This window comes from Puma concolor, chromosome A1 (assembly GCF_028749965.1).
Source record: "Puma concolor isolate L17-30 chromosome A1, mPumCon1.1.hap2, whole genome shotgun sequence".
Classification (NCBI taxonomy): Eukaryota; Metazoa; Chordata; class Mammalia; order Carnivora; family Felidae; genus Puma; species Puma concolor.
Genome location: NC_141667.1, coordinates 35,494,176 through 35,507,726, shown reverse-complemented (window position 1 = coordinate 35,507,726; position 13,551 = coordinate 35,494,176). Strand labels below are relative to the sequence as shown.

The following is a 13,551-nucleotide window of genomic DNA, read 5'->3' as shown; positions in this document are numbered from 1 at the left end:
AGCACTCATGTGAGTGGGAGAGAGGCATAGGGAGAGGGAGACAGAATCTCAGATAGGTTCTACACCCACCGCAGGAGCCCAGCGCCAGGCTAAGTCTCATGTCCTTGAGACCATGACCTGAGCTGCAATCAAGAGTCAGATGCTCAACCAGCTGAGCTACTCAGGAATCCCCGCCCCCCCTTTTTCTTTTTAATTTTTTTTAATGTTTATTTTGGAGAGAGACAGATCGTGAGTGGTAGAGGGGCAGGGAGAGAGAGAGGGAGACACAATCTGAAGCAGGCTCCAGGCTCTGAGCTGTCAGCACAGAGCCCAATGTGGGGCTTGAACTCACAAACTGCAAGATCATGACCTGAGCTGAAGACGGATACTTAACTGACTGAGCCACCCAAGCATCCCTATTAAAATTATTTTAAAAGCAAGATTTTTAAAATAGTTTTATTGTTTACATACATACCTCTAAGTTCAAGTTACTTTCATTGAAGTCATGTGAGAAATTCTTTGTAACATTAATATTGGTTTATTCAGAAAAATATCCACTTACTAGATAAACACTGCAAAATCTGGCTCTTATGTTATACTTTGCCTATAATTTGTTTTGTTTCTTTTTTCTCAGTGGAGGGGGAAAGGCAGGGAAATTGATAAGATTTGAAGTATGTCAAAATGTGGTTATTATAAACTATGATAGTACAGTATTCTACTCTATTTCTATAACTGTAAAAGTAATTTCTCTAACGTGGACTTCAAGGAAGTGATTCTCAAACTTTGAATTCTGTATCTGTACTAATTTAATTATAAACCTATATGTTGCTGTACTTCCTAAGTTTTGTCTGTGTTCTAAAATTCAGAACATGGACTTTTCAAAGACTAGAACTTAATCTGCTTGTAATAGACTAATTTGGCTATCCACTTCTGGAAAAGTTAAGACATATATAAGGATTCTACAATATTCAACTTCTGAATAAAGTTGCCTCAGAGTTTATTAATCATTTAAGTCTTATCAATGGATAACTCTCTTTCCTGCTGTTTTTATTTACTTGGTTTTAGGTACCTGGGATAAATGATAGCAATATACTGCCTTTACTTTTGAGAGAATCGCTCATACCCAGCGTGGGAAGATTTCTTGCATACTCTGATGACAAAGTACATGCTCTCTTTTTAAATGGCATTACTCTAACCCTAAATTGGAATTTCAGCTCTTTTACTGAAAAGAGACAGGTGATTATATTTCATACTGAAATCTACTTTTTTATCGTTTCTATCAATGGAAATAGAACAAAGAAAATCAAGTACCACACTATCTCAATTTTATTTTTTGAGATGTAAAATCTGTCAAGACGCTTTAGTGATCTCATTGGATTTCCTAGCAAAAATCAGAAAGGTGTGACAAATAATCATTTTTATAAAGGCAACTGATTATATAGAGAAGGACCAGAGTGGTGGTTAAACAATACCCATAATCCATGTAAAATATAATCTTTAAATTAGTCAAAATAAAGTTTTAATGATTCATCTACATATTTTTTAAATTGATAATGTAAAAGAGGCTTTTGTTGTGAGTTTTGTCTCAGTTTTAGAACAATAAAACTTGTTTTTCCCTCTTTTCTGCTTAAGGTAAATCAAGGTCTCAACTTAGCTTGGTGTAAGTTAACTTTTCCTGATGGGCAAGATCAGTTAATTCATATTGGACACCCTGGACCATATGAAAGGTACTGAAAAGCAGTTTTAAAAACTATTTTTATGATGGTAAACAGTTTTCTGACAGAGGGGAAGCATATAAACCTATTTAAATGTTATATTTTTAGTTTTTTCAGGTAGATATTGTGCATGTATCATTTCAGCAGATTTCAGAGTTTACAGAAGTATTGGCATCTTGCATAACTAAATAAATCATATCATTTGTAATCATTTCCATTTGTATTCAAGTGGTTTTTCAAAATGAGTATTTTCGATACACTTGTCTTGCTGTGGAAGTTGGACTGTGGTCAGCTGTGTTAACCGATTAATCCCCTAACCTTTTGAAATAAGGTTTGCACAAATAACTAAAGTTATGTATATTTCTGTGACGTGGAATAAAATTAATTCAGTGATGCTTTTTCTTAAGATGGAGAAGATTCTTAAAATCCATTTTTATGAACATGCTTTTTCTCTTTTGGTTTTATGTAATTTGTTGTAATCAGTCTACTTGTGATGTTCTCAGCATGTTAGTGATTTTATTTGAGAATGTTCATGAAAGAATTGCTTTTTTACCTCATGAATTTATTTTCCTGTTGGGATTTATTGCATTTTGGTGTAAATGCTCCAACATTCATTGCTAGTTTGAATAATTTGCCTCAAAAATACAGAGCATCTGGGTGGCTCAGTCAGGTAAGGGGCTGACTCTTGATCTCAGTTCAGGTCATGCCTGATCTCACAGTTTGTGAGATTGAGCCCTGCATCGGGCTGTGCACTGATGGCATGGAGCCTGCTTGGGGTCCTTTCTCTCCCTGTCTCTCTCTGCCCTTTCCCCACTCATATTCTTTCTCTCTCTCTCTCTCACAACTAAATAAATAAATAAATAAATAAATAAATAAATAAATAAATAAATAAATAAATAAATAAATAAATAAGAAAAATGCAGTGTCTTTGACAAACATTACTATTTGTTTCAGGCCATCACTTGAGATCATTTGTTTTATTGAACTTGATACTTAATTTTGTATATTGAATGAATTATATATAATTATACATTTGTGTATATGTGTGGGAATTAATGGCTGTGTTCTGGTTTAAATTTTAGAAAGCAAATGCTCACTTAGTCTTAATGTGTAAAGACATTTTCATTATAAAACATAATGAAATTTATTTCACTTTGGAGAATTTAGACATTTGAATTTGAATTTTGAATGAAATCCAAGTATCACTTTGTTCTGATTTTAAAGCCTGTCTTTATTGGGGCACCTGGGTGGCTCAGGCTGTTAAGCATCCGGCTCTTGATTTCAGCTCAGGTCATGATCTCATGGTTGGTGAGATCGAGCCCTGTGTTGGGCTCTGTGCTGACAGTGCAAAGCCTGCTTGGGATTATTTCTCTTTCTCTCTCTCTCTGCCCAGTCCCTACTCATGTTCTCTCTCTCTCTCTCTCTCTCAAAAATAAATTTTAAAAAAGAACTTATAGAAATATCTTTACTAATCATGAATATGAGTAAATCATTTTATTCTTGATGAATAATGAAAAAAACTTAACTTTTCCATTTGCTTTGAAAAAGACTCAAAAAATTTACCAGTAAATGCCTCACTTTGGAATTTTTTTCTTTATCATTTTTCCCCAAATTGTCTTAATGATTTTTCCTTTTAAAAAAATGTTTTTAAAAATACTATACAACTTCATTTTTCAAATATTTATTTTAATGTTTTCAATCTAGATATGTGACAGCAGTCGTATCATGGTGCAGAAGCCTGACCCAGACTAATCAGAGAGAGATGCCCACACATTCTTCATCTTCTATTCTTGAAGAAAATTGGTATTTATATTTCTTTTAAACTTTATCTGTGTAAAAGAGTCACAAAAATTAAAAATATCAAATGGTAAGCTCTGAGACTCTTATAGCTTAAGCTTGAAAATAATTTATCTTTAATCAGATACCAATTTATTACATTACATCGTATTTTATTTTATCTGAAGTTCAGAAAACTGCATTGAAAACTTCTTACCAAAATGGGCGATTCTTTTTATATGATAAATTCATCCCGAAAACTTTATGGAAAAATTTAAAGGAGAATTTTTAAAATTTTAGTAATATTAAAAGAAGTAAAGTGTTGACTAACTTTCAGAAAAAATTGATTTTGAAATCATTTTTATCATATTAATTACCTCCCCCAAATCAACTGGCAAATCAACAAATAAAGTATTTTAGTCCATCCTACGTGCCCTTCAGTGTGCAAGGGGACTAGAACTGGGCTTCAAAGGAATATTTAGGGAAATGAATAAGATATTTTAGGGAGGGAGCAAGGGTAGAGGTAAAAAGTATATTTTGTCCTGTGGAGACAGTGAAAAAATGTTTTTATGGAGCAGATGCTATCTGTTAGGGTGTATTGTGGGTTTTGAAGAATAAGAATAGATCTTGTGATCAATAGAAAAGCTCACACTTGATGGAATTACGAGTTCCTAGGTGGAAAAAATGACAGGAAGAAAGGCCCTTAGGAAGGTTAGTATCACTGACAGCATACTCTGAATATACAGGCATCCCCTACTTTTTGGAAGTTTGCACTATGCCACTTCACTTACATGAAAGACCTACATCAGCATGTCCCCATTTTTCTACAGCCATACCACCCTGGATGTGCCTGATCTTGTCTGACCTCGAAAGCTAAGCAGTGTTGGGCCTGGTTAGTACTTGGGAGTATGTTCCTGTCTTTGCTAACCAAAAAAAATTCGAGAAGTATTTTCGCTTTCAAGGAAAAAGGCAAAAAGTGAAAATAGCATTCTGCATTTGTTTAGCAGCGAGCTCTTACACGGAGGCAGCTTGCACCCCCAGCAGGGAGCATGGTAGCTCTGAGCTCCTTACCTGAGAACTACACTCAGCATCTCAGCTTCAGTCTGCCATAGCTTTGAACTGTGTCTGTGAGCCTTTGTGCTTTATCCCAGTTTATTTTGTGCATCCATTAGCAAGATGGATCCTTAGGTGTCAGAAAAAGCGTTAAGAGAGGTTATGTTTTGGGTGTGGGAATGATCAAAACATTTTCCATAAAAATGAATGGCAATTGTTTTTTCACTTTGTGCCATTTAAGTTTATGAAAGTTTTCATAGAACACTCTACCATTGGATAGTGGAAGAAACCTGTATTGGAAAAGAGGGATACCAGGAACAATTTAGGAAGCTTTAAAGTGGTTTGTAAGTGTCTTAGCATAGCATGGTGAAAAAATACAAACATTAAGCCTAATTCTCAACACCTTTTCCTAAGTGACTTAGAGAAAGAGGTCGAAATCAAATCAGTAGATGTTATTTGAATATGTTAGGCATCCTAAGGGTTCAGCTTTCCAGATCCTCCATTCTTCAGCTACAGTCTGTTTGGGAGCAGAAAAATTGCCCGAGTAGCTAGCAAAAAACATAGTTGGGATGAAAAGGAAATTATGTATGATGATAAAATTGGTCACTTCATTGCTCAGCTGACAAAGTTTGTAAGATGCTAGCCTTTTTACATGAAGACTTTGAAGAGGATAACTGTAAAGACAAGTAAAAAGTGAGGGCATGAGAGAAGTGCATATTGGTGAGAGCAGCCACGGGTGGAAGCAAAAAGGAGCAGCAGAAAGACAAAGGAGTTGAGGAAGAGTAGGGAGAGGAGACGCAGTCCAGTCGCAGTTGCTTACTGTAGCTCCATTTCCCTTGCAAAGCCTAACACATCTCCACTCTGATTTGTTTTCTTGTCAGAGAAGGGTTGAAGGAAGAGAAATGACTGCACAATCGATAGCTACCTAAATTGTATTTCAGTATTTTTTTTCCAGCTCACCTTCTATTATTTTTTTACTGATTCAACTTCTTAATAGGGATGCTAGTCAAAAATAGTACAGAAGAGAGTTCATAAGAAGTCGGGTCATCATATGAGCAACAGTACTAAAGGTAGTTTGTATTGTTGCTTACAGCCAGAAAAATGTCATATGTGGAAAAAAAAGATGTTTTTCAGTGATGAATAATCAGCAGGCCTTGGAATAAGTCATATGGAAGTCTTTACCACAGATGCTTAAAATGTTGAAAGATCTCTTTCATCCTTCAGCGAAAGAGTACAAATTGACAAGGAGGTGAATACATTCCATTGTAGTAAGGCCAGTAAAGCAGACAAGTTCCATGAACTGTGAAGACTTTTCTAGTGACTTGAATAGAGAGATGTTTTAGATATTAAAGTCTTCATTAATTTTACAGTGAGCTAGTTAAGTGACACTATTTTCTAGTTGTGTGCCACTGCTCACATTTCATTCTAGCTTAATGAGGAAAAAGAGAAAGGATACACACGTCAGAGATTCTGCCCTCTACCCATTACCATTTGTCCCAGTGTCTGTTTCTGTGGAACATGGTAAGAGTTAATGTTCATAATGTTAACCCTTCTATTCAAGGAGAAGAGAATATGTAATATACTGTGTTTAAGAAAACAATGAAATGAGTAAGTAGTCTATTCCAGAAGAAACTTAATAGAAAATACTTATATTTTGACACCTAATTCAACTGTAAAAACTTGGCCCCCCAAAACCATCTGTTTCTGAAGGGTTCCATATAAATGAGGCCTTACTTATATGTGCAAAGTACAGAAGAAAAAGAAAAAAATCCTTTCTCCTGAAAAAGACAATCTAGGTATGAAAATCAGAAGGTTAAAGAGTTCAAGAGATTACAATGAGTATATGATTAGTTAACAGTGCTATAGAAATTCAAGGAAGGAGAGAACACTTCTTTCAGAGAAGTGATAGGATTTTAGTAGGTTTTTAACTTTGACTAAACTTGGAGGAGGAAAGAAGAGGGTATACCAGGTGAGTATTAAAAAAGTTGTAGCAGGCGGGATCTATGTGTAGATAGGTGGACAGAGGAGTGGGGCCTGGAACTCCAGCAGGATATGGCAGAGGGAGAGAAGAGTAGGAAGTCTCCAACAGAAAGCCCCGATTTTAGATGTGATATCTAGATTTTCATTCCAGTTTCTGTTTGTCTTTTCTTGTTTAGATATCAATCTATAAAAAAAATTTTAATGTTTTTTTTGAGAGAGAGAGCAAGCGAGCATGGGGGAAGGGGCAGAGAGAGAGGGAGACGCAAAATTGAGGCAGGCTCCAGGCTCTGAGCTGTCAGCATGGAGCCCGATGTGAATTATGAGATCATGACCTAGCCTAACCGACTGAGCCACCCAGGCACCCCTCGATTACCAATCTTTTAAATTCTTGCATTTCAGTAAGAAGCTACCTTTTTATGGATGTTATACAGTTTATTGACCTAATATTTGCAAATTATCTGTTTGGGCAGATAAAAGTATGTAATAGTACAGTTTCATATGAGAATTTTTTTTCTTTTTATTTCCTTCTTTTTTTTTTTTTTTAAACTTTATAATGTCTCTCAAGTTATGGCCATGTACCTGTGCCACTGAATTTCCAGAGTGTAGCATTTTTTTTTATTGTACTTCAAATAGAAAAAATAGTTATATAAAAAAACTTCAAATAAATAGAAAAAATAGTTATGTAAAAAAAAAGTTGGGGCACCTGGGTGGCTCAGTTGGTTAAGCATTCGACTTCAGCTCAGGTCATGATCTCTTATTTCACAAGTTCGAGCCCCGTGTCGGGTTCTGTGCTGACAGCTCAGAGCTGGAGCCTGCTTCAGACTCTATGTCTCCCTCTTTCTCTGCCCCTCCCCCGCTCGTACTCTGTCTCTCTCTCTCTCAAAAATAAATAAAACATCAAAAAAAAAAATTTGTTTTTAAGTTGTAGCAGGAATGCCAGTTACCTTCAAACATCAATACCTGATTCAAAAGTCCTTGAGGTGAGGACTTCTATTCACTTACATTATTCATTAAAAGCACTCAATAGCAGGGAGCCTGGGTGGCTCAGTCAATTGAGTGTACGACTTGGGCTCAGGTCATGATCTCATGGCTCATGAGTTCATGCCCTGCATCAGGCTCTGTGCTGACGGCTTGGAGCCTGGAGCCTGCTTCGGATTCTGTGTCTTCCTCTCTCTCTGCCCCTCCCCCACTCATGCTCTGTCTCTCTCTCTCTCTCTCTGTCTCTCAAAAATAAATAAACATTCAAAAAAATTTTTTTAATTTAAAAGTACTCAATAGCTATCAGTTGAATCAAGTTGATTTGTTACTAAATAAAGCCAATATAGAGAGAATTCATATGCTCTACTGGCTGAACCAGACAGGCACCCAAATAAAGAGAATTCTTAACTTCTGGGCACTTCTTTCTAAAATTCAAAACTTTATGAAAAAAAAATCAAGTATGCTTACTTGAAATATTGTGGATATAAAAGAATCAGATAACTATCATTAACTTACTTTTTTTTTCTTTTTGCACAGGTCTGTGGCCTCTGAACTTGAAAAGATAAAGAAGTTTAACTGTATCCTTTAAACAGAATGTACCGTCCTGTATAATTACTCCCTTTAGGTTCTAGGCTTAATTCATGATTCTGTACTTTATATTAATCCATACTTATATATTCTAGAGCTTTACTGAATAACATTTAAGATGGTAATTTAAGATCTATCTTGTCTAGGGGCACCAGGGTGGCTCAGTTGGTTAAGCATTCAACTATTTTTAGCTCAGGTTATGATCTCACAGTTTCATGAGTTCAAGCCCCACGTGTGCTGACCCTGCAGAGCCTGCTTGAGATTCTCTCTCTCTCTCTATCTCTCTCTCTCTCTTTCTCTTTCTCTCTGCCCCTCCCCTGCTCACCCTCTGTCTCTCAAAATAAATAAATAAACTTAAAAAACAAAGCTATATCTTGTCTATAGAAGGTATATCATGTCAACATTTATACTTTTGAGTGAGTTTAAATAGGGCAGGGGACAGTGAACTAGGGTTAAGGTCTCCTATGGAGACTTTTTCACTTATATAATTCTATTCTAAATTATAACAGACCTATGTCTGACTTTTCCTTTCTTTTTTCTTAGGATATTTATTATTAAAAATTCTTTTATTTTTAATTTCTGCTTTATTGAGGTATAACTGACAAAATTGTAAGAGATTTAAGGTGTACGTTGTGGTGACTTGACACACACATATTGTGAAAGGATTACCCTGTCTTGTTAATAATGAACACCCATGTCACCTCACATATCTATATCTATATGCCCTATATCTATTCCTTCCTCTCCCCACCCGTTTTTTGGTAAGAACCTCTGAGTTCCATTCTTCTAGCAAACCTCAACCATACAACACAAGGTTATCTACTATAGTCACCATGTTATACATTAGATCCTCAGACCTTATACAATTTAGAGCTGGAAGTTTGTCTTCTTTTACCAATCTCTATTTTATCCACCCCCACCCCCTGGAAACCATTTTTACTGTTTCTATCAGTTTGACTTTTTAAAAAAATTCCACATATAAATGACACTGCAGTATTTGTGTTTCTGTCTGGCTTATTTCATTTAGCATAATACCCTCAGAATCCTTCTGTGTTTTAAATGGCAGGATTTCCTTATTTCTCATGGCTGAGTAGTATTCCATTGTATACATATACCATCTCTCTTTTTTTTTTTAATTTTTTATTTTATATTAGAGAAAGGAGAGAGAGAGACACGTGAACAGGGAAGGGGCAGAGAGACGGAGACAAAATCTGAAGCAGACTCCAAGCTCTGAGCTGTCAGCACAGAGCCCAATACGGGGCTTGAACTCCCAAGTAGTGAGATCATGACCTGAGCTGAAGTCGGACGCTTAACCGACTGAGCCACCCAGGTGCCCCTATACCATATCTTCTTTATCCGTTCATTTGTTACTGGACACTTGGTTTGTTTCCATATCTTGGCTATTGTGAATAATGCTGCAATGAACATGGGAATGCAGATATCTCTTTGAGATCCTGATGTCATTTCCTTTGGATATATCTGCAGAATTTGAATTGCTGAATGGTATGATAGTTCTTTTTTTAATTTTTTGAGGAGCTTCCATACTGTTTTCCATAGTGTCTACACCAATTTACATTGACACCAAGGTACACAAGGGTTTTTTCTCCACATCCTTACCAGCACTTGTTAACTATTGTCTTTTTGATGATAGCCATTCAAATACATATGAGGTGAGACCTCATTGTGGTTTTGATTTGCATTTCCCTGATGATTTGTGATGTTGAGCACTTTTCCATATACCTATTGACCATTTGTATGTCTTTGAAAATATCTATTCAGTTTCTCTGCCCATTTTTTTATCAGTTTTTTGTTTTGTTTTGTTTTTTTGCTATTTAGTTGTATGAGCTCTTTATGTATTTTGGATATTAACCTCTTATCAAATATATGATTTGCAAATACATTCTCTGATTTCATAGATTGTCTTTTCATTTTGTTGATGGTGCCCTTTGCTGTGCAGAAGCTTTTAAGTTTGATGTACTTCCATTTGTTTATTTTTGCTTTTGTTGCCTTTGCTTTGTTATCAAATCCAAAAAAATCACTGCCAAGACTGATGTCAAGGACCTTACCCCGTGGTTTCGTCTAGGGGTTTTATGGTTTCAGGTCTTATATTCAAGTTTTCAGCCCATTTTGAGTTGATATTTGTGTAGGGTGTAAGATAAGGGTCCAGTTTTTCCAGCACCACTTATTGAAGAGACCATCTTTTCCCCCATTGTATATTCTTGGCTTGTTGGTTGTAAATTAATTGACCGTGTATGACGTGGGTTTATTTCTGGGCTCTCTATTCTGTTCCATTGATCTATGTGTCTATCCTTATCCCCATGCTATACTGTTTTGATTACTATAACTTTGTAATATAGTTTGAGATCAGGAAGCATTATGCCTCCAGCTTTGTTCTTAAGATTCGGCTCTTTGGGTTCTTTTGTGGTTCTGTGCAAATTTTAGGATTGTTTATTATGTTTCTTTGAAAAATGCTATTGGAATTTGATAGAGATTGAATTGTATTTGTACATTGTTTTGGGTGGCATGGACATTTTAACAATATTCTTCCAATTTAGGAGTACAAAATAGCTTTCCATTTATTTGTGTCTTCTTCAGTTTCCATCATGAATGTCTTAGTATATAGATCTTTCACTTTCTTGCTTAAATATATTCCTAGGCATTTTATTCTTTTTGATATAATTATAAATGGGATTGTTTTCTTAATTTCTGATAGTTTGTTATTAGTGTATTTAATTGATTTTTTTGTACATTGATTTTACATCATGAAACTTTACTGAATTTATTAGTTCTAACAGTTTTTGGTGGAGTCTTTAGGATCTTCTATATATAATGTCATATCATCTGCAAATAGAAACAGTTTTACTTTTTCTGACTTGAATTCCTTTTCTTTTTTGCCTAATTGCTCTGGCTAGGACATTATGTTGAATAACACTGGCGAGAGTGGGCATCCTTGTCTTATTCCTGATCTTAGAGGAAAAGCTTTCAGTTTTTCACCATTGAGTATGATGTTAGCTGTGGGCTAGTCATATGTGACCTTTATTATCACGAGGTACATTCCTTCTATACCCAGTTTGTTGACAGTTTTTCTACATCTATTGAGATAATCAGGTAATTTTTATCCTTCATTTTGTTAATGTGGTGTATCACATTGACTGATTTTCATATGTTGAAACATCCATGCATTTCTGGAATAAATCTCAGTCGATTATGGTATATGATCATTTTAAGGTATTGTTGATTCCATTTGCTAATCTTTTGAGGATTTTTTTGCATTTATATTCATCAGGGATATTGGCCTGTAATTTTTTTTTAACATTTTATTTATTTATTTATTTATTTATTTATTCATTCATTCAAAAGCAATCTCTTCACCCAATATGCGGCTTGAATCTGTGACCCTGAGATGAAGAGTCATATACTCTTCTGACTGAGCCAGCCAGGCACCCCAATAATTTTTTCTGACCAGTGTTCTTGTCTGGTTTTGGTTGTCAGGGTAATGCTGGACTTAAAGATGAGTTTGGACATACTCCCTCCACTTCTGTTTTTTGGAAGAGTTTGAGAAGGATTGGTATTAATTCTTTTTCAGTGCTTGGAGGAATTCACCAGTGAAACCATCTGGCCCTGGGCTCTTATTTATTTGGAGGTTCTGGATTACTGATTCAACCTCCTTATTAGTGATTGATCTATTCAGATTCTCTCTTTCATGATTCAGTCTTGGTAGGTTGTATGTTTCTAGGAAGGTATCTGTTTCTTCTGGGTTGTCCAATTTGTTGACATATAACTGGGCTCATTTTCTTAAGAAACTTTTTGTTCTGTAAGTTCCCACCTCATTCATTTAAATTTATCTAATGATTTTTCTGTAATCCTATTCAAATAATAAAGTAGCTCTGCAACAGAGGACAGGTTTCTTTTCATTCTAGATCTTTTTTAAATTAAAAAATACAATGCATAGATTATTTATATTCCTGTCACTCTTTTGTTCTTTTAGTCCCATATCACTTCTTCACTTAAAGGAATGTTGAGATTTTAATTCTTTCATCTCCTATCACCAAATTTCCATCCAAATACACACACATACCTACTCTTTCCTTTCTTCTTCTCTTCTACTCTAACTAGTTTCTTTATCAATAAGGGGTAGACTTGATAAGTTCTAAAGTGCCAAATCTATTATGAATCCAAGAGACCTTCCTAACAGAGAAATAATATTTTAATATGAAGACCAGGCTTTCTGAAATTAAAAGTACTTATATAATGAAAATTTTGGGGAAAAACTCCTTAACTAAGCAACTTAGTGTTACTGGAGAATAGTGGTATCCTAAACCAGATTTCCAACAAAGAAAATGAACAGTCATCTGATCATTATGAACCAAAACCTTCAGAAACCTTGCTGGAAGAAGTTAATGAAAAGAGAGTATCAGTGGCATTGAAAAAAACCTCTGAAATCCTTCAGGATATTGACTATCTTCTATTAAATTCTAAAAAGTGAATCACAAACCTTAAGGATGTTGTTTCAAGTGACTAGTATTACTAGTAAGCCAAGAAATTACATATATTACTTCTGTGCAATGATTATATGAAAAAATGACAGTTAACTTTGGGGGTTACCTAACTTGTAAACTTTAAGATATATATTTATAATGTACCTTATTAATAAAGAACTATTTTAGAATTTTGAACAATTATTTCATATTTATGAAAAAAATTTATAAAATCATAGTTGTTACTGTTTTATCTTGCAGAGAATTTACTATTAATCCTCAAAGTTGTTTTTTTTTTTCCTTTTTAAATATGCAGAATTTTGTGCATTTGGTCATTTGCTATTTGGTGTCTCCAAATATTTTTCAACAGAACTGCCCAAAGAGAATTAGATCTTTAAATCATACAGGCAATATTGCTTCAAGCTAAGAATTGAGCACTTCATCAGAGACCAATTTTATCTGAATTGGCTTATTAATTTCTTTTGAACATCTGAAAAAAACTGATGCTATACAAGTGTGTGCAACTAAAATGACCTCATCAAAAGTGCTGTTTATTAGAACCTTGCCAATTGGGAAATAACAAAACCACACACTAAAGAGACTTCAAGATTTGACAAATATAGCAAAAATATTCTGATTAACTTCTGATTTCTAGAAAAGACCAGCTTCTTGACATGGAAGAAAGAACATAGGAAACAAGGAGAAAAAGGAAATGAAGCAGAGCATAGATTAGGAGTGATAATGTCAGTGACTTGAATGGGCACAATGTTCTCTTGATAGCTTCTCTCTGGGCTCCTTGCCACCTTTAAATCTCAGCACCAATTATTACTTCTTCAGAAGGGCCTCCCCCATTAGTCTCTATTACATCATCCTAGTTATTTCCTTTATAGCACATACTGTAGTTGTACAACTTTTGTTTCTTTGTAGTCTAGATCCTTCGCTAGAACTTGAGCTCCATAAAGTCATTCTATAGCCTGTTACTAAGCATGGTGTTCAGCACACAG

General features: G+C 35.0%; 1 protein-coding gene across 3 annotated transcripts in view; it reads left to right on the top strand.

The window, feature by feature from the left end:
* CA1H5orf34 (chromosome A1 C5orf34 homolog) overlaps window positions 1-12,738 on the top strand; it is a 36,747-nt gene extending 24,009 nt beyond the window's left edge. For all 3 annotated transcript variants that reach the window (XM_086678385.1, XM_086678392.1, XM_086678377.1), the window contains exons 9-13: window positions 1,045-1,215; window positions 1,612-1,706; window positions 3,399-3,497; window positions 8,019-8,059; window positions 12,362-12,738. In XM_086678385.1, coding sequence (XP_086534511.1) covers window positions 1,045-1,215; window positions 1,612-1,706; window positions 3,399-3,497; window positions 8,019-8,059; window positions 12,362-12,555 — 600 coding nt within the window. In that variant the 3' untranslated portion in view covers window positions 12,556-12,738. The remainder of the gene's footprint in view (window positions 1-1,044; window positions 1,216-1,611; window positions 1,707-3,398; window positions 3,498-8,018; window positions 8,060-12,361) is intronic.
* Window positions 12,739-13,551: the final 813 nt, after the last annotated feature.